This window comes from Oncorhynchus kisutch, linkage group LG26 (genome assembly GCF_002021735.2).
Source record: "Oncorhynchus kisutch isolate 150728-3 linkage group LG26, Okis_V2, whole genome shotgun sequence".
NCBI classification, from domain to species: Eukaryota; Metazoa; Chordata; class Actinopteri; order Salmoniformes; family Salmonidae; genus Oncorhynchus; species Oncorhynchus kisutch.
In genome coordinates, this window is record NC_034199.2 from 46,573,973 (window position 1) to 46,598,763 (window position 24,791).

General features: G+C 40.9%; 1 protein-coding gene across 1 annotated transcript in view; it reads left to right on the forward strand.

Annotated features, from left to right (window-relative positions):
* The first annotated feature begins 242 nt into the window (after nt 1–242).
* The window catches only part of LOC109881045 (zinc finger protein 804A), a 176,519-nt gene continuing 151,970 nt past the window's right edge, over nt 243–24,791 (forward strand). Inside the window, exon 1 of the mRNA XM_031806052.1 lies at nt 243–1,553. Coding sequence (XP_031661912.1) covers nt 1,443–1,553 — 111 coding nt within the window. The 5' untranslated portion in view covers nt 243–1,442. The remainder of the gene's footprint in view (nt 1,554–24,791) is intronic.

Below are 24,791 nucleotides of genomic sequence, written 5' to 3' on the forward strand. Positions count from 1 at the left end.
GTGTGTGTTGAACTGTGTTGAGCTATGTGTGTGTGTGTGTGTGTGTGTGTGTGTGTGTGTGTGTGTGTGTGTGTGTGTGTGTGTGTGTGTGTGTGTGTGTGTGTGTGTGTGTGTGTGTGTGTGTGTGTGTGTGTGCGCGTGCGTGTGTATGTGTGCGTGAGGAAAGCAGTGTGATGCACGGCAAGAGAGAGGGAGAGATACTGCTGAATCCTGGTTGGCTGGGGAGCAGTGGCTGACTCAGTGGATCTAGAGATAGACAGAGAGAGTGTGAGAGAGAGTGAGCGAGAGAGAAAGAGAGAGAGAGAGAGACAGACAGACACACAGGGAGAGAAACAGAGAGCCCTTTCCTCGACCAGTGGCTCTCTTTCATTGGCTCGGTGCACTGGACCGGCAAACAGGAAACACTACAACACCATGCCTGTTTCTGTCGCTACATCAAGTCTCTACCACTACCGCTGCTACTACCTCGCATCATCTTCACTAGAACCAGCCAGCACTCAGACAGCGGATCAGAGAGAGAGAGAGCGAGGAGCCCCCTGAAAGACAGACTCGGCGGAGTAAAGAAACAAGAGACTGTGGATGAGGCTGGACCAGGGTTACGACGCTACAGACTGAAGCCAAGCAGCCGCTGTGTTTCTGTTCCTGCTCCCAGCTGCTCCATGCGAGAGGAGAAAAAGTGGAGCGGCGGAAAGACAGAACTGCTGTTCAGAGTCTGGAAGAGTCTGGAAGACGGAAAACAAAGCCCACGTAGCAACACCGCTCTGAAGTGGCTCAACAGAGACATACTGACTGACTCTCAAGTGGCTCAAGAGTGACATACTGACTGACTCTGAAGTGGCTCAAGAGAAACATACTGACTGACTCTCAAGTGGCTCAAGAGAGACATACTGACTGACTCTCAAGTGGCTCAAGAGAGACATACCGGCGGACTCTCAAAGTGGCTCAAGAGAGACATACCGACTGACTCTGAAGTGGCTCAAGAGAGACATACCGACTGACTCTGAAGTGGCTCAAGAGAGACATACTGACTGACTGACTGCTGCTCCAGTGGATGCTCAAGACCACGTTGTGACGCTCCAAGACTCACTGACACGAGGGTTGGCTTCTCCCAACACACCTGACTGAAGGACTGACCCTCGGCTTGTGACCAGAGCAGTGGCTCATGCTGACACCACACACCAGGACTTAAAGGGAGTTCTTCTCGACCTGTAGAACCTGTAGAACCTGTAGAACCTGTAGAATTCTCTTTGACGTCTGACTGTCAGCGTATGGAACACTGAATGCCCCCCCCCCCTCCCCGTTAAAAGGACTTCGGTTCAGGTTCTGTAGCTCTACGGCCAGACTCTTGTAGATGTAAGACTTCATTGTTTTTGCTTCTCTTGATTCTGACTGTTTGTCTGTGCGCTCAGTGGAAGACCCTCCCCCCCTCCAGCTCGTGCCTCATGGCTTGCTACTACATAGTCATCAGTTCTACTCACCTCAGCAACGGCCACTTCAGGAACATCAAGGGAGTTTTCCGCGGACCCCTCAGCAAAAATGGCAACAAGAACTTGGTAAGTACTCTAACATCTTAACTTTGTCTCATGTGTTACCTTCTCCTTGTGTCTGAGTGAGTATCTGATGCTTTCTGCTTGTGTCTGAGTGAGTATCTGATGCTTTCTGCTTGTGTCTGAGTGAGTATCTGATGCTTTCTGCTTGTGTCTGAGTGAGTATCTGATGCTTTCTGCTTGTGTCTGAGTGAGTATCTGATGCTTTCTGCTTGTGTCTGAGTGAGTATCTGATGCTTTCTGCTTGTGTCTGAGTGAGTATCTGATGCTTTCTGCTTGTGTCTGAGTGAGTATCTGATGCTTTCTGCTTGTGTCTGAGTGAGTATCTGATGCTTTCTGCTTGTGTCTGAGTGAGTATCTGATGCTTTCTACTTGTGTCTGAGTGAGTATCTGATGCTTTCTGCTTGTGTCTGAGTGAGTATCTGATGCTTTCTACTTGTGCCTGAGTGAGTATCTGATGCTTTCTGCTTGTGTCTGAGTGAGTATCTGATGCTTGTGTTGAGGGAGTCATTCCAGATCTTGTAACTGTAGAATTTAATATTTATTATGATCCTGGGTTCCAAATATGATTACAACTATGACATCACGACAACACACAATAACATAACAGCCAACATCATCAATAAGGCAATACATCATTATTATGTTATTCCTCTCTTATTACAGAGGTACAATATAATATCCACAATACCACAATGTGTGTGTGTGTGTGTAGAATGTGTGTGTTTAGGGCATGTGTCAGTATACGTGTGTGTGTGCATGTGTGCATGTGTGTGTGTGTGCGTGTGTGTGTGTGTTTATGTGTCTTCAAAAGTCAAGATGGAACATTGGAACTATAATTAACTATTTTGTTTGCGACACCGATCAATCTATCCATAAGAACATTGGAACTAAATTAGCTCTTAACTTTTAACTTGACTTAGTTGGACAGGGAAGCAAACAGTAATACTCTCTGTCTTACTCTTTTTTTGGTGCCTTTGCCTCTTTCTTAAAAATTTAAAATATATATACATTTCTGTAAACACACAACACTAGTGTGGGGTTGAATCAGTTTAGACTCTTTGCTATTTTCCACATAAAAAAAAAGATATTTCCTCAACTGTTGACAGAACAGAACATAATGGGTAATGTGTCCCAGATGGACATGTTCTGACCAGTGGCCGTGTCTAAAATCCTACCAGATGGACAGCGAGGATGCTGCTGATCTCTCTACATGCAGTCATAGTCCTTAATCATCCTTTTACCGTAGCTAGGGTTTTAGTCTGATTCCAAACCAATCGTTCTATTCATCCAACCAGATTCTGGCCTTCTAGAACACACTATTAATCCTTCTGTTTGTCCAATCAGAGACTAGCATTCTAGAACAAACATATCAAATTCCACAATCAGAACTCGGAATCTGGGGCAACACAGTGGGGAAATTAGGGAAGAGGAGAACTATGTCTAGAGAGACACTTGGATAGATTTCCTGGCTATTAATTATGTAAACAAAAGTGTGATCTCGCCATTGTTTGTCATATTTAGGAAGATCATCGCCCACACTAGATATTATCAGTGACGCTGCCCTGATTACTCACTACACACAGTAATCTAATTCAAATGCAAGAGTTCCTGAAAGGAAGAAATGCCTTCACTTTTTAAAGCTTTGAATATGAATATGAATATGCTACTGATGAAATTGCTTATGTTCTCCCTCAAAACATTCGTCTGCCGAGCAGAACAGAGCTTTCCTGACAGCCGACTCTCCCTCTTTAAAGAATTGGAAATGATTTGAGATAAAATATTGAAGCACTCTATTCCCACTTATGTTGTAGCAGCATGCAGCCTCCCACTTCCTCCTGCCTCCTTCCTCCTCCTGCCTCCTCCTGCCTCCTGCCTCCTCCTGCCTCCTCCTGCCTCCTGCCTCCCACTTCCTCCTGCCTCCTCCTGCCTACCACTTCTTCCTGCCTCCTCCTGCTTCCTCCCACTTCCTCCTGCCTCCTGCTTCCTCCTGCCTCCTGCTTCCTCATGCCTCCCGCTTCCTACTGCCTCCTCCTGCCTCCTGCCTCCTCCTGCCTCCTGCCTCCTCCTGCCTCCTGCTTCCTCATGCCTCCTGCTTCCTCATGCCTCCCGCTTCCTCCTGCCTCCTGCGTCCTCCTTCTTCCTCCTGCCTCCTGCTTCCTCCTTCTTCCTCCTTCTTCCTCCTGCTTCCTCATGCCTCCTGCTTCCTCATGCCTCCTGCTTCCTCATGCCTCCTGCTTCCTCATGCCCTCCTGCCTCCCTCTTCCTCCTGCTTTCTGCATCCTCATGCCTCTCTCCTTATTCCTCTCTCCTCCTCCCTCCCTCCTACCTCCCTCTCTCCTCCTCCCTCCCTCCCTCCCTCCCTCCCTCCCTCCCTCCCTCCCTCCCTCCCTCCCTCCCTCCCTCCCTCCCTCCCTCCCTCCCTCCCTCCCTCCTCCTCCTTCCTCTCTCCTCCTCCATCCCGCCTCTTCCCTATCACCTCCTACACTATCGCTCCACCATCTCTTCTCCTCCATCCCTCCCTCCTCCCTCCCTCCCACCTCCTCCTCCCTCTCACCTCCTTCCACTTGCCTCCTGCATCCTGTTTAACATAGCCAGCGCGTCAGGTGGCACGGCACTGAGAAGGGAGCAGGCAGCAGCAGCAGCAACATATTGTTTAAAGACAATAGGAAAGAACAGAGTTACTCCTCCACTCCTCACTGTGGCCAGGACTGGCTGCTGTGGGCCATTACCCAGGCTACAAAACCCCCTCCACCCCTCACCGCTATCGCTTCACTCCATCGTTCACCGGGAGACCTGATGTCATTTAATCTAGAATTACTGAGACCGGGAGCAGAGGAGGGGAGTGATGGGGGATGTCCCTTCCTGGCACCACACAGACAGACACTGTAAATATACCTCCGTGCTCTACTCTCTCTCACTCTCTCTCACTCTCTCTTTCTCGGGACTCTCTCTCTCTCCCGCTCTCCCTGCTGTAAATCTGCTGCTGTGGCTCCAGAGTGTACACAATAACACAACCCGACACACTGCATGGGAATGTAACTCTTTGTAAGAGCTCTGCTTATCCCTCCGTTGGTGCAGTGCCATCTGGCTACAAACAGCATAGCACAGCGAGAGCAGCACAGAGCTGAGATTTCCGTCCAAAGAAAATGTGCGGCCATACAACAATTTGTTACAGCAGGTTTAGTGGTTCCAGCTACGGCATTAAGTGAGGAGGAGGAGGAGAGAGAGGAGAGAGAGGAGAGTAAGGAGAGGGGGAGAAAACAAGGATAGGAGGGGAGACTTCCGTCACATAAAGCTTGGTAGACACCTACAGCAGAAAGAGAGAGAGAGCGGGAGAGAGAGAGAGAGAGTGGGAGAGAGAGAGAGAGAGAGCGAGAGAGAGAGAGAGAGCGAGAGAGAGAGAGAGAGAAATATACATAGAAAGATAGAGAAGAAAGGGAGAGGGAGAAATAGGGAGAGAGGGGAGAAAATATGTATAAATATAGAGAGGAAGAGGGAGAGAATGAGATAGAGAGACACAGAGATGGAGAGAGGAGAGATAAAGAGAGATAAAGAGAGAGAGAGAGAGAGAGATGGACCCGAGAAAGAGAGAGAGTGAGAGGGAGGGAGCAGAGCAGGGAGGTATATTTAGAGGCTGTCTGTGTGACTAGAGAAAGAGGAGAGAGAGACAGCAAGAGAAAGAGAGAGAAATACAGGGAGAGAGAGAATGAGAGAGGAAAGAGAGAGAAAGAGAGAGAGAGAGACAGACCGAGAGAGGGAGAAATAGAGAGAGAGATAAATAACTAGAGAAAAAGAGTGGAGAGATAGAGAGACAGAGTGAGAGAGAAAGAGAGAGAGACAGACAGACAGAGAGAGAAAAAGAGAGAGAGAGATAAATAACTAGAGAAAAAGAGGAAAGAGAGTGAGAGAGAGAGAGAGAGAGAGAGAGAGAGAGAGAGAGAGAGAGAGAGAGAGAGAGAGAGGGGGGGGGAAGGCAGGGATGGAAGGGGAAAGGAGAGGGGGGAGGCTCCTCCAGTGGTCATTATACTCTGGTGGACATGATGCTGCTGCTTGGTGGTAATGGAGAGCCTCTCAGAGAGAGACAGAGAACTGGAATTACAGGTACTTACTATGTGAGCAGCCACTGGATTGCTGCTATGCCCGCCCACTCAGTATATCAACACGCATCACAGGGCACAGTACGGCTCGACAGAATAATCACCACATTACAAACAAACAACAAATGAGAGGATTCAGCGAAAGCTCATGTGGCCAAGGTTCAATTCTGCTATGTTCATTCTTCAAGGTTCAATTCTTCAAGGTTCAATTCTTCAAGGTTCAATTCTTCAAGGTTTAATTCTTCAAGGTTAAATTCTTCAAGGTTTCGATTCTTCAAGGTTCAATTTTTCAAGGTTCAATTCTTCAAGGTTCAATTCTTCAAGGTATGATTCTTCAAGGTTTCAATTCTTCAATGTTTCGATTCTTCAAGGTTCAATTCTTCAAGGTTCGATTCTTCAAGGTTTCAATTCTTCAAGGTTTCGATTCTTCAAGGTTCTATTCTTCAAGTTTCAATTCTTCAAGGTTCGATTTTTCAAGGTTCGATTCTTCAAGGTTCTATTCTTCAAGGTTTCAATTTTTTAAGGTTCGATTCTTCAAGTTTCAATTCTTCAAGGTTCAATTCCACAAGGTTCAATTCCTTAAGGTTTCGATTCTTCAAGGGTCGATTCTTCAAAGTTTCAATTCTTTCCGTTGGCATTTTGAAATCTGTCCATAAATGAGTGCTGTCATTGTGGATTGTTGAATTGGAGGCGTTTTTTTTTTTTTACAAGTGAGTGCTCATCTTTGTAGCCTTTGGGGTTTAGCTTCACTGAAACCTGGAGGCATTTGAAGCTGTGATGTAAACGTACAGTATGGGTGCTGTCTGAAGTGATGGAAAAAGTACCCAAAATGACTCAAGTAAAAAGTGAAAGTTACCCAGTAAAATAAAACTTGAGTAGAAGTCTATCTGTATTTGGTTTTAAATATACTTATGTATCGAAAGTACAAGTATACGTGATTTCGTATTCCTTGTTTTAAGCCATCCAGACGGCACAATTATCTGTTACATGTTTTATTTACTGATAGCCAGGAGCACACTCCAACACTCAGACATCATTTAGAAATGAAGCATTTATGTTTAGTGAGTCTGCCAGATCAGAGGCAGTAGGGACGACCAGGGATGTTCTCTTGATAAGTGTGTGATTTGACAATTTCCTGTCCTGTCCTCTCCTGCTAAGCATTCAAAATGTAAGAAGTGCTTTTGGGTGTCAGGGAAAATATATGGAGTAAAAACTGTATCATTTTCTTTAGTAATGTAGTGAAGTAAAAGTAAAAGTTGTCAAAAATATAAATAGTAAAGTACAGATGTCTCTCAAAACAACTTAAGTTGAACTTTAATGTATTTTTTTTAAATGTGTGTACTCTACATCACTGGTTATCCTAATGTGATAGGGTGATATTTAAATGAAGTTCATCATTGAGGGCTTTTAGAGTTAATTTAAATCTGGATGCGTTTGAAACTGTGTAGTGCTGTACTGATTGTATGGATGTTAGATTGAGTTGCTCTTAACTCTGGCTGGCTGTGAAGTAGAGAGAAAAGGAGAAACCTCATCCCTAGAGAGACCTCATCCCTAGAGAGACCTCATCCCTAGAGAGATGTCATCCCTAGACAGACCTCATCCCTAGAGAAACCTCATCCCTAGAGAAACTTCATCCCTAGAGAGATGTCATCCCTAGAGATTTGTCATCCCTAGAGAGATGTCATCCCTAGACAGACCTCATCCCTAGAGAAACCTCATCCCTAGAGAAACTTCATCCCTAGAGAGATGTCATCCCTAGAGATTTGTCATCCCTAGAGATATGTCATCCCTAGAGAAACTTCATCCCTAGAGAAACCTCATCCCTATAGAAATCTCATCCCTAGAGAAACCTCATCCCTAGAGATTTGTCATCCCTAGAGAAACTTCATCCATAGAGAAACCTCATCCCTAGAGAGACCTCATCACTAGAGAGATTTCATCCCTAGACAGACCTCATCCCTAGAGAAACCTCATCCCTAGAGAGACCTCATCCCTAGAGAGATGTCATCCCTAGACAGACTTCATCCCTAGAGGAACCTCATCCCTAGAGAGACCTCATCCCTAGAGAGATGTCATCCCTAGACAGACCTCATCCCTAGAGAAATCTCATCCCTAAAGAAACCTCATCCCTAGAGAGATGTCATCCCTAGAGAGATGTCATCCCTAGACAGACCTCATCCCTAGAGAAATCTCATCCCTAAAGAAACCTCATCCCTATAGAAATCTCATCCCTAGAGAAACCTCATCCCTAGAGATGTGTCATCCCTAGAGAAACTTCATCCCTAGAGAAACCTCATCCCTACAGAAACCTCATCCCTATAGAAACCTCATCCCTAGAGAAACCTCATCCCTAGACAAACCTCATCCCTAGACAAACCTCATCCCTAGAGCGATGTCATCCCTATAGAAACCTCATCCCTATAGAAACCTCATCCCTAGAGAGATGTCATCCCTAGAGAAACCTCATCCCTAGAGAGATGTCATACCTAGAGAGATGTCATCTTGGTTCAGAGACAGCAGCAACGCTGGAACGATCTCAAACTGTTATAAGGCACAAAAGACTTCAGTCCAAACAGTAGGGCGACAGCTTCTATCATATGGCTTAACAGCTGGTGGTTTAACACAAGAGAGAGTGTAAAGACTGAGGCTCTTCTCATCCCTTTCTAAGTTCCAACTTTAGCACTAGTTACATTATATAGATGTCATTCTAAAGAGTAGGACTAGCATCAAATCCCTTACAACTAGTGGTTTTACAAAAGAGAGAAACGATGCTGTAGTCATCCCACTTTAATTTCCTCTACACTCATCACTCTGATCACATTTATTTGATAGGAGCACGATATACTGGCCTGTGCTGCAGAGAATATAAACACATTTGACTTTAAATGATTAACAGTGACATCAGAAAGTATACACAACTGTTACGGCGGTCGTCGAAATGAGACCAAGGTGCAGCGTGGTAGGTGTACATTTTGAATTTATTAAATGAACAAACCCAAAAAAACAAGAAAGATAAATAACACGTAAAGTTTTGTAGAGCTTAACCAGCAACTAACAAAAACAAGATCCCACAACAGAAGGTGGGAAAAGGGCTGCCTAAGTATCATCCACAATCAGAGACACCAATAGACAGCTGCCTCTGATTGGGAACCATACTCTGCCAAAAACAAAGAAATAGACAACATAGAATACCCACCCCAAATCGCACCCTGACCTAACCAAATAGAGAAATAAAACAGCTCTTTAAGGTCAGGGCGTGACAACAACCCTTGACTTTTTCCACCTTCTGTTGTGTTACAGCCTGAATTTAAAATGGATTAGATTGAGATTTTGTTTCACTGGCCTAAACAAAAGAAACATCATATCAAAGTGGAATATATTTTTTGGACGTTTTTACAAATTAAGAAAACATGAAAAGCTTAAATTGTCTTCAATCAACCCCTTTTGTTATGGCAAGCCTAAGTAAATACATTACATATCTGCTTAACAAGTCACATAACAAGTTGCATGGACTCATTCTGTGCACAATAATAGTGTTTAACATTATTTTCTGTACTCTCTGTACCCCACACATAGAACTATCTGCAAGGTCCCTCGGTCGAGCAGTGAATTTTAAACACAGATTCAACCACAAAGACCAGGGAGGTTTTAGAATGTCTCTCAAAGAAAGGTCACCGATTGGTAGATGGATAAAAATAAATAAAAGCAGACATTGAATATTCCTTTGATCATGGTGAAGTTATTAATGACTCTTTGGATGGTGTATCAATACACCCAGTCACTTCAAAGATACAGGCATCCTTCCTAACTCAGTTGCCAGAGAGGAAGGAAACCACTCCACTCAGATATTTAACTTTTTTTTTTTACCTTTATTTAACTAGGCAATTCAGTTAAGGACAAAATCTTATTTTCAATGACGGCCTATGAACAGTGGGTTAACTGCCTTGTTCAGGGGCAGAACAACCGATTTTTACCTTGTCAACTCAGGGATTCAATCTTGCAACCTTTCGGTTACTAGTCCAACTCTCTAACCACTAGGCTACCCTGCTACCCCTGGATCAACAACCATGAGGCCAATGGTGACATTAAAACTGTTACAGAGTGTAATGGGTGTGATAGGAGAAATCTGATGATGGATCAACACCTTTGCAGTTACTCCACTATACTAACTTAAATGACAAATTGAAAAGAAGAAAGCCTGTATAGAATAAAACATATTCCAATAGGGCACAAAATAATACTGCCACAAATGTGGTAAAGAAATGCACTTTTTGTCCTGAATATGAAGTGTTGTGTTTAAGGCAAATCCAACACAACACATCACTGAGTACCACTCTTCATATTGTCAAGCATGGTGATGGCTGCATCATGTTATGGGTATGCTTGTCATTGGCAAGGACTGGGGCGTTTTTTAGGATAAAAAAAAACAGAATAGAGCTAAGCACAGGCAAAATCCTACAGGAAAACCTGGTTCAGTCTGTTTTCCACCAGACACTGAGAGACAAATTCACTTTTCAGCAGGACAATAGCCGAAAACACAAATCTACACTGGAGTTGTTTACCAAGATGAGATTGAATGTTCCTGAATGGCCTAGTTACCGTTTTGATGTAAATCAGCTTGTCTATGGCAAGACTTGAAAATGGCAATCTAGCAATGATCAACAACCAACTTTACAGAGCCAGAATTTGTTATATGTTTTTTTTAATGTCAATTATTGTACTATCCAGGTGTGCAAAGCTCTTAGAGACTTACCTGTAATCACAGCTAAAGGTGTTTCTAACATGTATTGACTCAGGGGGTTGAATACTTTAAGTCAATGAGTTATTTCAGAGTTTCATTTTTCAGTTCCTTTTCTAAAAACATGTTTTCACATTGTCATTATGAGGTATTGTGTGTAGATGGGTCAGAAAAACTATATTTAATACATTTTAAATCCAGGCTGTAACATGTAGATAAAGTCAAGTGATGTCTGGCTTATAAGTGACCCCCCCCCCCCCCCCCCCCCCCCACAATATTTTCACAGGAGCTCAGCGATGTTATTTATTTTATAAATATTGTATTTGTATCCCTCTAGTCTGCCTATTGTGCTGTCAGAAAAAAAAGGAAAATAATCAAGTTGGTGTTTTATCGCTCTGTGATGCTGCGTTGCGTTCTGTGCTGTTCTTGTAGTGTATTTTATATTAGTAATTTTTATGGATCCCCATTAGCGGCTGCCAAGACTCTTCCTGGGGTCCAGCAAAATTAACACATTCATAACAGATTTCACAACACACTAGGTGTGTGCCCTCAGCCCCCTACGCCACTGTGTGTTTAGTCCATATGCTATTATGTGTGTATGCGTGTGTGTGTGTGTGTGTGTGTCTGTGCCAATGTTTGTGTTACTTCACAGTCCACGCTGTTCCATAAGGTGTATTTTCATCTGTTTTTTCAATCTGATTCTACTGCTGCATCAGTTACCTGATGTGAAATAGAGTTCCATGTAGTCATGGCTCTATGTAGTACTGTGCGCCTCCCATAGTCTGTTCTGGACTTGAGGATTGTGAAGAGACCTCGTGTGGCATGTCTTGTGGGCTATGCATGGGTGTCTGAGCTGTGTGCTAATTGTTTAAGCAGACAGCTCAATGCTTTCAACATGTCAATACCTCTCATAAATAAAACTTTCAGCCTTTAGAGATTAACATGAATATTATTAATATTAGCTCTCTGTGTACATCCGAGGGCCAGCCATGCTTCCCTGTTCTGAGCCAATTGCAATACTCCTTAGTCCCTCTTAGTGGCACCTGACCACATGACTGAACTGTAGTCCAGGTGCAACAAAACTAGGGCCTGTAGGACCTGCCTTGTTGATAGTGTTAAGAAGGTACAGCAGCTCTTTATTGTGGACAGACTTCTCCCCATGTTAGCTACTGTTGTATCAATATATTTTGACCATGATAGTTTATAGTCAAGGGTTACTAAAAGAAGTTTAGTCATCACAACTTTCTCAGTTTCCGCAATATTTATTACAAGATTTAGTTGAGGTTTAGGGTTTAGTGAATGATTTGTCCCAAATACAATGCTTTTACTTAAAAATTATATATATTTAGGACTAATCTATTCTTGGCCACCCATTCTGAAACTAACTGCAGCTCTTTGGTATGTGTTGCAGTCATTTCAGTCGCTGTAATAGCTGACATCTATAGTGTTGAGTCATCCGCAAACATAGACTTTACTCAAAGCCAGTTGCATGTCGTTAGTAAAGATTGAAAAAAGTAAGGTGCATAGACAGCTGCCCTGGGGAATTCCTGATTCTACCTGAATTATGTTGGAGAGGCTTCCATTACAGAACACCCTCTGTGTTCTGTTAGACAGGTAACTCATTATCCACAATTATAGCAGGGGATGTAAAGCCATAACACAAATATATATCCAGCAGCTGACTACGATCAACAATGTCAAAAGCCGCACTGAAGTCTAACAGAACAGCCCCCACAATTTGTTTCTCAGCAATTTCTCTCAGCTCAATCGTCAGTCATTTGAGTAAGTGTTGTGCTTTTTGAATGTTCTTCTCTATAAGCATGCTGAAAGTCTGTTGTCAATTTGTTTACTGTAAAAGAACATTGTATCTGGTCAAACAAAATTATTTCGAAAACTTTACTAAAGGTTGGTAACAGGTTGACTGGTCGGCTATTTGAACCAGAAAAGGGGGCTTTACTATTCTTGGGAAACTGAATGACTTTTGCTTCCCCCCAGGAGTGGGGGCACACATTTTATAGTAGGCTAGTATTGAAGATATGGCAAATAAGAACGTCAACATCGTCCGCTATTATCCTCAGTAATTCTCCATCCAAGTTGTCAGACCCTGGTGGCTTGTCATTGTTGATAGACAACAATCATTATTTTCACTTCTGCCACGCTCACTTTATGGATTTTTAAATTACAATTATTGTCTTTCATGATTTGGTCAGATATACCTGGGTGTGTAGTGTCAGCGTTTGTTGCTGCCATGCTGCTGCCAAGTTTGCTCATTTTTCCATGGGGATTGATGAGGAATTTTTATTAATAATGGGTCATTGATAAGTCGTTGTCTCAACGCAGCCTTACAATGCTGTGAAAGGATAGAGGAACACCATCCTCCTTATGAAATGTGTTTTGTGGCCTCCAAAGTGGCGCAGTGGTCTAAGGGACTGCATCGCAGTACAAGCTGTGCCACTAGAGATTCTGGGTTTAAATCCAGGCTCTGTCGCGGCTGGCCACAACCGGAACCCTCATGGGGCGGTGCACAATTGGCCCAGCGTCGTCCGGGTTTAGGAGAGCGTTTGGTCGGCACGGATGTCCTGGGCCTATCGTGCACTAGCGACTCCTGTTGCATGCCAGGCACAGTGCAACCTGACATGGTTGCCAGGTGTACAGTGTTTCCTCTGACACGTTGGTGCGGCTGGCTTCCGGGTTAAGTGGGCATTGTGTCAAGAAGAAGTGCAACTTGTTTGGGTTGTGTTTCGGAGGAAGCACAGCTCTTGACCTTCACTTCTCCCGAGTCCGTACTGAAGTTGCAGCGATGAGGGAAGACTGTAACTACCAATTGGATACCACGAAATTGGGGAGAAGATTTTATAACAAAAAAATATTTGAAAAAAAGTGTTTTTTCCAAAAGGTGAAAGTTACAACTACAATAATAATGTAGCCGGTTGTGAAGAGAAACACTCCTGCTAAAGCAATGCCACAATTCAGACAGGACCCAAGGCCAGATATGATTAGTATTTTATTAGTGTCTAGCAGAGAGTCAATCCACTGTTTGAAATCTAGTATCAAAAACTCAAGAGTGCCCTTAATAATGTCCGAGCAACACCGGCCAGTTGGATAACGACAAACAACAAGGCGGAGATCCATCCAACAAACATGCCACTCTACGTTTTCCCCAGTTTCTTATGTAGGCTGGCGACATGCGTGATCAAGGAAGTCACCTCAAGCCTATAATCCTCAGCAAGCAAACAATTGCTGCATTGTAACTCTCAGTGATCCATTTTGTCCCAAATCATTAGGAGCTTTGGAAACTGTATCATTTACCTCGCCAGACAAAGAGGGCTCCATTGGAAAACTCATCTGGGACTGACTTCTTTAGCTTGATGGCCCTCTTCTTGTTCCCCTCCCTCACTTGTTTCTCCGGTGCATGCACCACTCACAATCGTGTCGCACTTACCACTCCACTGTAACCTCGTACCCTGTAACCTGACATGTGAGCCAGGAGTGTTGTTGTATTTAGCTAGCTAGTAAGATCAAGGCTCCTACCAACATTGAACTGAGGTGAATAACAAAAAATCTAACAATGTGAATTACAAGTTTAATATTTTGAAAAGATTTGCTATTTACCCACCCACACATTGTGGAAAATTCTCAATGTAATTTGATATGTTTGCCATGCGGCCGCTAGCTAGTTAATGTTAGCTGTTTAGCCAGTGTGGTGAAGAAGACTTCACCGAGAAATCATAGAATGTTGATGTACAACTATAGAATTTAGAATGTGCGCATTACAAATGCATATGCGATACTTGTTGACATGAGTCTTGCGTTAACAAACTAGTCAGTTAGCTTATCTAAAGCTAGCTAAGGGGGATACCTAGTAGGTTAAGCAACTCAATGCCTTCAACCTTAAATGTGTCATCCACATTTAACCCAAACCCTCTGAATCCAAGAGGTGCAGGGGGCTGCCTTAATCGCTGTCCACATCAAAGTTACTGTCGGGGGTTAACTACCTTGCTCAAGGGCAGAGCAGCAGAATTTTCCACCTTGCTGGGATTCAAATTAGCTACCTTTCAGTTACTGGCCTACCGCTCTTAACTAGGCTACCTGCCCCATCAGCGCAGTAAAAATTAAATTTTTTTCCTTAATAATAAATGTTACTGGACATGACTAGAAACAGGCTTTGTCCTGGTTAGGGTATGCATGTATGTTCGTTGGAGTTTTAGTTACAAATATTCTTTGCATTGTTAGTTTGATTAATAATAGGCAGCCAGTCAGTGAGTGGCTGCAATGCAGAGTGGTGGCGTGATGAAGAGAAAAGGCACAGATGTCTAACTTTAAGAACAGACACGTGTAACAGTTATAACCCCAATTCATTCAATCCCCCTTATTCAATCACCAGCTTTCAAATGTATGCAGCATATGTCTGATGACGTGATTCAGGAGGGTTTTCAGTCAACATTTTCCATGTATGATGAAAGCATGTACCTCTTCTAGATAGTGTAACTGCTAATTGTTGGAAGATTGAGAGCCACTCTGCAAATTGGTACAAAATATTGCAGTACCCCATCTAAAAAGCATACATCAATAGCTTGTGTTCTGTCACTGGCCCTCTACTGTACGTCTCATGTCTGTGTCGGCTGTGTTAGGCAACAGGAGAATCAGACCAGAGTGAGGAAAGAGGGGGCCAATGATCGTTGTCTCACGGGAGAGCAACCACCTGCCACATTTTCAAAATCTTTGGTTGGCAAGCCAACCCAATAAATGTTTTATAGTGACCAAAAAAAACTATCTGGGTTAGTGTTTCTGGCTTTGACTTGGGAATTTAATTGGTAAACATTTTCACACCATTGTCTTTCCTATTTTGTTCTGGAAACACCAATCAAACAAATGTGTTCTATCTTAATGTGTTTTCTGCAAACCTTCCAGGGGCCTTGAGTAATATTTAAAAATATAAAGGCCCAGTGTAGTAAAAATTCCATGACCCTGATGTTGCAAGAGCCATGCTCTACCAACTGATAGCCAACTGAACTATAAGCAATATACCAACTTATAGCCAACTGAACTATAAGCAATATAAAGACTCTAAAAGCTAAATAAATCATCTATAGACAATACTTTACAAACAATATGTACTATATAAGCAATATACATACTCTATACACTATATATATATATATATATACTCCATAAACAATTTAAATACTCTATAAGTAATATACATACTCTATACACTATATATATATACTCCATAAACAATTTAAATACTCTATAAGTAATATACATACTCTATAAGTAATATACATACTCTATAAGTAATATACATACTCTATAAGTAATATACATACTCTATAAGTAATATACATACTCTATAAGTAATATACATACTCTATAAGTAATATACATACTCTATAAGTAATATACATACTCTATAAGTAATATACATACTCTATAAGTAATATACATACTCTATAAGTACCTATAGTATACATACTCTATAAGTAATATACATACTCTATAAGTGATATAAATAACCTATAAGAATTATAAATAATCTATACATGATATAAATACTGTATAAACAATATATATATATATATATATTCTATAAGCAATGCAAATACTCTATAAACAATGTAAATACTCTTTAAAGAATTGAAATACTCTATAAGCAATTGAAATACTCTGTAAACACTATAAATACTCTATAAACAATATAAATACTCCTAAAAATATGAGTACACAAATAGTCTATAAACAATATAAATACTCCTAAAAATACGAGTACACAAATACTATTTAAACAATATAAATACTCTATAAAGAAAATAAATATGCTATAAGCACTATAAATACACTATAAGCAACATAAATAATCTATAAACAATATAAATACTCTATAAAAAAAATCGAAATACTCTATAAAAAATATTAATATTCTATTAACAATGTAAACACTCTATACGTGATATAAATACCATATAAACACTATAAATAATCTATAAAATATAGAAATACACTATAAATACTATATAAACAATATCAATATTATATAAACAATATCAATACTCTATAAACACTATAAATACTATATAAACAATATCAATATTATATAAACAATATCAATACTCTATAAACACTATAAATACTATATAAACAATATCAATATTATATAAACAATATCAATACTCTATAAACAATATAAATACTATATAAACAATATCAATACTCTATAAACACTATAAATACTATATAAACAATATCAATATTATATAAACAATATCAATACTCTATAAACACTATAAATACTATATAAACAATATCAATATTATATAAACAATATCAATACTCTATAAACAATATAAATACTATATAAACAATATCAATACTCTATAAACACTATAAATACTATATAAACAATATCAATACTCTATAAACACTATAAATACTATATAAACAATATCAATACTCTATAAACACTATAAATACTATATAAACAATATCAATATTATATAAACAATATCAATACTCTATAAACACTATAAATACTATATAAACAATATCAATATTATATAAACAATATCAATACTCTATAAACACTATAAATACTATATAAACAATATCAATATTATATAAACAATATCAATACTCTATAAACACTATAAATACTATATAAACAATATCAATACTCTATAAACACTATAAATACTATATAAACAATATCAATACTCTATAAACAATATCAATACTATATAAACAATATCAATACTCTATAAACAATATCAATACTCTATAAACAATATCAATACTCTATAAACAATATCAATACTCTATAAACAATATCAATATTATATAAACAATATCAATACTCTATAAACAATATCAATATTATATAAACAATATCAATACTCTATAAACAATATCAATATTATATAAACAATATCAATACTCTATAAACAATATCAATATTATATAAACAATATCAATACTCTATAAACAATATCAATATTATATAAACAATATCAATATTATATAAACAATATCAATATTATATAAATAATATCAATACTCTATAAACAATATCAATATTATATAAACAATATCAATACTCTATAAACAATATCAATATTATATAAACAATATCAATACTCTATAAACAATATCAATACTCTATAAACAATATCAATACTCTATAAACAATATCAATACTCTATAAACAATATCAATATTATATAAACAATATCAATACTCTATAAACAATATCAATACTCTATAAACAATATCAATATTATATAAACAATATCAATACTCTATAAACAATATCAATACTCTATAAACAATATCAATATTATATAAACAATATCAATACTCTATAAACAATATCAATACTCTATAAACACTATAAATACTATATAAACAATATCAATACTCTATAAACACTATAAATACTATATAAACAATATCAATACTCTATAAACAATATCAATACTCTATAAACACTATAAATACTATATAAACAATATCAATACTCTATAAACAATATCAATACTCTATAAACAATATCAATACTCTATAAACAATATCAATATTATATAAACAATATCAATACTCTATAAACAATATCAATACTATATAAACAATATCAATACTCTATAAACAATATCAATATTATATAAACAATATCAATATTATATAAACAATATCAATACTCTATAAACAATATCAATATTATATAAACAATATCAATACTCTATAAACAATATCAATATTATATAAACAATATCAATATTATATAAACAATATCAATATTATATAAACAATATCAATATTATATAAACAATATCAATATTATATAAACAATATCAATACTCTATAATTAATATAAATAATTATACATTATAAATACTCTAAGCAGTAGAAATACCCTATAAAGAAAGTACATACTCCATAAGCAATCCAAATACACTATAGATTTACTCTCTACTCTGACTCAATGCTAAATGTAATTTTTATTTACCTTTATTTAACCAGGCAAGTCAGTTAAGAACAAATTCTTATTTTCAATGACGGCCTAGGAACAGTGGGTTAACTGCCTTGTTCAGGGGCAGAATGACAGATTTGTACCCTGTCAGCTCGGGAATTTGAACTTGCAACCTTCCGGTTACTAGTCCAACGCTCTAACCACTATGCTACCCTGCCGCCCCGAGGTTATATTCACGGCAGGTTCCGTAATAATGAATACCTGTTTCAACCTAGCTATGGACACATACATCACCTCTGCCATTAAAAATACCCTCTGTCAGAGAGAGAAAGAACAATGGCGTCTGTGTATCTCTCTGGCTCTCAGTCCCGGGCTGTCCATGGTGTGTTTGAGTGTTATTTCTCTCTCTCAGTGCCGGGCTGTCGTGAAAATGCATATGTCAGGAGGTTATTTCCATGGCCTTATCGATTTTCCTTTCTGAGTCATATGGCCGGCTGCCAGGTCGGAGGGAAAGGAGTGTTATCGTGCTGAGCTGGGGATATGATCCTCCACAACAGGTCCTATCACACAAATAAATACTTTTCATTATAAGAATCTTTTTGTATCTTTTGTAGTTATTAAAATAGTTTGTTAAAGCTGAGATACAGTTTAACATCACAAGTGGATATGTGTCTCTGTCAATCAATCAATAAATCAATCAATCGAATGTATGTTTTGCATCCCTCCTCCGTCATGTTGTTTGCTGATGCACCTTTCACAACTAAAATCTTTAAAGCCCTTTTTGTGTGTTACGCTGAATGGCTCCAGTAGGTTCACCGGAGATCTCTCATGAGAGTGGTATCAGGCAGGTCTAGGATGTGGTGCTCTGTCCTTGTCCAACATGACCCCTCTGGTCCTTATCTAACATGAGAGAGAGGGAGAGGGAGAGGGAGAGGGAGAGGGAGAGGGAGAGGGACAGGGACAGGGAGAGGGAGAGGGAGAGGGACAGGGACAGGGACAGGGACAGGGACAGGGACAGGGACAGGGAGAACAGACAGCGGACCTTTCTGTCGTCTTCACACACCCTGGTCAGTAACTTTACAAGGCGAAATGAGACGTTTCTCCAAGGCAGTTACATGTAGGGAGGTTACATTCACGGCAGGTTCTGTAACCGCGTGGTCCCGAGGTTACATTCATGGCAGGTTCCGTAACCGCGTGGTCCTGAGGTTACATTCACGGCAGGTTCCGTAACCGCGTGGTCCTGGGGTTACATTCACGGCAGGTTCCGTAACCTCGTGGTCCCGAGGTTACATTCACGGCAGGTTCCGTAACCACGTGGTCCCGGGGTTACATTCACGGCAGGTTCCGTAACCTTGTGGTCCCGAGGTTACATTCACGGCAGGTTCCGTTACCTCGCGGTCCAGGGGTTATATTCACGGCAGGATCCGTAACCTCGCGGTCCCGGGGTTAAATTCAAGGCAGGTTCCGTAACCTCGCGGTCCCGGGGTTATATTCACGGCAGGTTCCGTAACCGCGTGGTCCCAAGGTTACATTCACGGCAGGTTCCGTAACCTCGTGGTCCCGGGTTTAAATTCATGGCAGGTTCCGTAACCTCGCGGTCCTGGGGTTACATTCACGGCAGGTTCCGTAACCGCGTGGTCCCAAGGTTACATTCACGGCAGGTTCCGTAACCTCGTGGTCCCGGGTTTAAATTCATGGCAGGTTCCGTAACCTCGTGGTCCCGAGGTTACATTCACGGCAGGTTCCGTAACCGCGTGGTTCCGAGGTTACATTCACGGCAGGTTCCGTAACCTCGCGGTCCCGGGGTTATATTCACGGTAGGTTCCGTAACCTCGCGGTCCCAAGGTTCCGAGGTTACATTCACGGCAGGTTCCGTAACCGCGTGGTCCCAAGGTTACATTCACGGCAGGTTCCGGAACCGCGTGGTCCCAAGGTTACATTCACGGCAGGTTCCGTAACCGCGTGGTCCCAAGGTTACATTCACGGCAGGTTCCATAACCCAAGTTATGTGGCGTCAGGCAGTACGTCACGGCAGTTCGTCCACAATCTAAGAATAAGAAGTCTATTTTATTAACCACCATTATATTCACCTATAACCTGCCTCAAACAAGGCAGCTCAGTTCAGAGTTTTAGTGATAGTCTATTTCTCTTCCTGCATATGTTCTTGAGATTTTTGGAGGCACCTCATCTCACTTTGGTTGAACCACTGTCTACACCTCATCTCACTTTGGTTGAACCTCTGTCTACACCTCATCTCACTTTGGTTGAACCTCTGTCTACACCTCATCTCACTTTGGTTGAACCACTGTCTACTCCCCTCCGGTTATGTGTTCAGAATATCTACATGGCATGTTCCCATGTAAGTTGTATCAACGGAGATATACAGTATGTCAGTATGGAATTAGCATTGATGTGTGCATAACATCTGCAGTGGATTTTTCCCTAACCGACTATTAGTTGAGCGGTAGCATAAACACCCTCTGTTCAGGACAGGTGTTGACTAATTGGTGTGACAGGCTTGATTAATCCTCTAAATGTTCTACCTCAGCTGAGTGCTCCACACAGCACACGTGTGACAGTGAAGCAGCAGCCATTTAGTTATAGCAGTTAGACAGTCACCACAGCATTATTTACAGGTAAGGGGTAGGGAGTAGGCGGTAAGGAGCTGGGAGAAGGGGGTAGGGAGTTGTGGGTAGGTACTAGGGACTAGGGGTTATGGGGTAGGGAGTAAGGAGTTGGGAGAAGGGGGTAGGGAGTAAGGAGTTGGGAGAAGGGGGTAGGGGGTAGGGAGTAAGGAGTTGGGAGAAGGGGGTAGGGGGTAGGGAGTTGGGGGTATGGTGTAGGGGGTAGAGGGTAGGAAGTAGGGGGTAGGAGATAATGGAGTAGGGTAGGGAGTAGGGAGTAGGGGTTAGGTGTAGGCAGATGTGTCATTATTGAAGACATACAAGTCAATTATACCTCTACCCACACAAGACAAGTGTGTGTGAGCTTGTGTGTGTGTGTGTGTGTAGGTGTTCCTTTGAATCAATGCGTTTTTACAGTTGCGGGTCCACAATATCAAATCTCCATCCATCCATCCATCCATCCATCCATCCATCCATCCATCCATCCATCCATCCATCCATCCATCCTTCCATCCATCCATCCATCCATCCATCCATCCATCCATCCTTCCATCCATCCATCCATCCATCCATCCATCCATCCATCCATCCATCCATCCATCCATCCATCCATCCATCCTTCCATCCATCCATCCATCCATCCATCCATCCATCCATCCATCCATCCATCCTTCCATCCATCCATCCATCCATCCATCCATCCATCCATCCTTGCATCCATCCATCCATCCATCCATCCATCCATCCATCCATCCATCCATCCATCCATCCATCCATCCATCCATCCTTCCATCCATCCATCCATCCATCCATCCATCCATCCATCCTTCCATCCATCCATCCATCCATCCATCCATCCATCCATCCATCCATCCATCCATCCATCCATCCATCCATCCATCCATCCATCCATCCATCCATCCATCCATCCATCCATCCATCCTGCATCCATCCATCCATCCATCCATCCATCCATCCATCCATCCATCCATCCTTCCATCCATCCATCCATCCATCCATCCATCCATCCATCCATCCTTGCATCCATCCATCCATCCATCCATCCATCCATCCATCCATCCATCCATCCATCCATCCATCCATCCATCCATCCATCCATCCATCCTTCCATCCATCCATCCATCCATCCATCCATCCATCCATCCATCCATCCTTCCATCCATCCATCCATCCATCCATCCATCCATCCATCCATCCATCCATCCATCCATCCTTCCATCCATCCATCCATCCATCCATCCATCCATCCATCCTTGCATCCATCCATCCATCCATCCATCCATCCATCCATCCATCCATCCATCCATCCTTCCATCCATCCATCCATCCATCCATCCATCCATCCATCCATCCATCCATCCATCCATCCATCCATCCATCCTTCCATCCATCCATCCATCCATCCATCCATCCATCCATCCATCCATCCATCCATCCATCCATCCTTCCATCCATCCATCCATCCATCCATCCATCCATCCATCCATCCTTGCACAACAAAAGGGAGACCATTTTTATTTATATATTTAGATAATATTACATTTTTCATTGTATTATATATATTTTTTGAGCTGATGAGAAGTTTGATGAAGTTTGATTATCTGTGCTCTAGCCTTCCACGCAAATACACTATGGATGTATTTTCCCTGGTTGAAACAGACATGCTCAGGAAAGTGATATCACAATTTAAGACTTCTACTTACAGTTAACCACTTTCCCCAGTGCTCTAAACACTGCTATAGTGAAACCCCTTCTGAAGAGAAGCCATCTAGATTCTTAAGCTTTTAGCAATATACGGCCAATCTCCAACTTTCCATTTTTAAGCTAAATAAGAATAAGAACGGCAATCAAACAGCAAAATGAAGTAGACTTGTGGCAGGTTGCCTAGTGGTTAAAGCATTGAACCAGTAACCAAATGAAGTAGACTTGTGGCAGGTTGTTTAGTGGTTAAAGCATTGAACCAGTAACCAAATGAAGTAGACTTGTGGCAGGTTGTCTAGTGGTTAAAGCATTGAACCAGTAACCAAATGAAGTAGACTTGTGGCAGGTTGCCTAGTGGTTAAAGCATTGAACCAGTAACCAAATGAAGTAGACTTGTGGCAGGTTGCCTAGTGGTTAAAGCATTGAACCAGTAACCAAATGAAGTAGACTTGTGGCAGGTTGCCTAGTGGTTAAAGCATTGAACCAGTAACCAAATGAAGTAGACTTGAGGCAGGTTGCCTAGTGGTTAAAGCATTGAACCAGTAACCAAATGAAGTAGACGTGTGGCAGGTTGCCTAGTGGTTAAAGCATTGAACCAGTAACCAAATGAAGTAGACTTGTGGCAGGTTGCCTAGTGGTTAAAGCATTGAACCAGTAACCAAATGAAGTAGACTTGTGGCAGGTTGTCTAGTGGTTAAAGCATTGAACCAGTAACCAAATGAAGTAGACTTGTGGCAGGTTGTCTAGTGGTTAAAGCATTGAACCAGTAACCAAATGAAGTAGACTTGTGGCAGGTTGCCTAGTGGTTAAAGCATTGAACCAGTAACCAAATGAAGTAGACTTGTGGCAGGTTGTCTAGTGGTTAAGGCATTGAACCAGTAACCAAATGAAGTAGACTTGTGGCAGGTTGTCTAATGGTTAAAGCATTGAACCAGTAACCAAATGAAGTAGACTTGTGGCAGGTTGTCTAGTGGTTAAAGCATTGAACCAGTAACCAAATGAAGTAGACTTGTGGCAGGTTGTCTAGTGGTTAAAGCATTGAACCAGTAACCAAATGAAGTAGACTTGTGGCAGGTTGTCTAGTGGTTAAAGCATTGAACCAGTAACCAAATGAAGTAGACTTGTGGCAGGTTGTCTAGTGGTTAAAGCATTGAACCAGTAACCAAATGTTTCTTGTTCAAATCCACTAGCTGATAAAGTATGTGCCTTTCTCTTGTAATTCACTCTGGATAAGAGCGTCTGCTAAATGACTAACATGTAAACTGTATTTTGTTTAAATCCCACTCTGGTTTTCGATGCCCACCACAGCACAGAGACAGCCTTAGTTAAAGTGATAGATTATCTTAGAGCAAAACACAGATGCCAAACAGCTCTCTTGTTCTTGTGCTCTTAGATTTTAAGTGCTGCATTCGATACTGTTGACCATGATGTCCTTCTGGACAGGCTGGAGAGGTGGGTTGGCCTCCCTGTTCCAGTTCTAAATTGGTTTAGGACCTATTTTACCGGTTGAGAGTTTTTTTTGTAAACCTTGGTGAACATAATTTAGAGAAAATATATATCACATGTGGCATTCCAGAAGGTTTGATTATGTGTCCGGGACTGTTCAGTTTATACTTGATAACCCTTGGCAGCGTTATCAGAAAGCACAGCATTGATTTTCACTGCTACTCAGAGGATACACAACTTTTCATTTCTGTGTCATCAAAGGATTTTTAGCTCCACAGATAAATTATTAGACCATATTAGTGATTTAAATAGTTGGATGGATCACAACTTTCTCCACCTAAATCAAGACAAGACTGAGGTACTTATTAATGTTGGAGCCAAAGCACAGAGAGAGAATTTAGCAACACATTTTAATTCATGGGCAATAAAGATAAAACACCAAGTGAAAAACCTAAGTGTTATTTCAGATGCTGAATTAAATTACAAATCACACGTTAGGAATGTGACCAAAATAGCTTTTTACCACCCAAGGAAAATTGCCATAGTGCGGCAATTTCTCTCTAAGGCTGATACGGAGAGACTCATCCTTGCTTTTATTACAAGCAGGATTGAACACTGTAATGCTGTCCTGACTGGTCAAATGCAAAACAT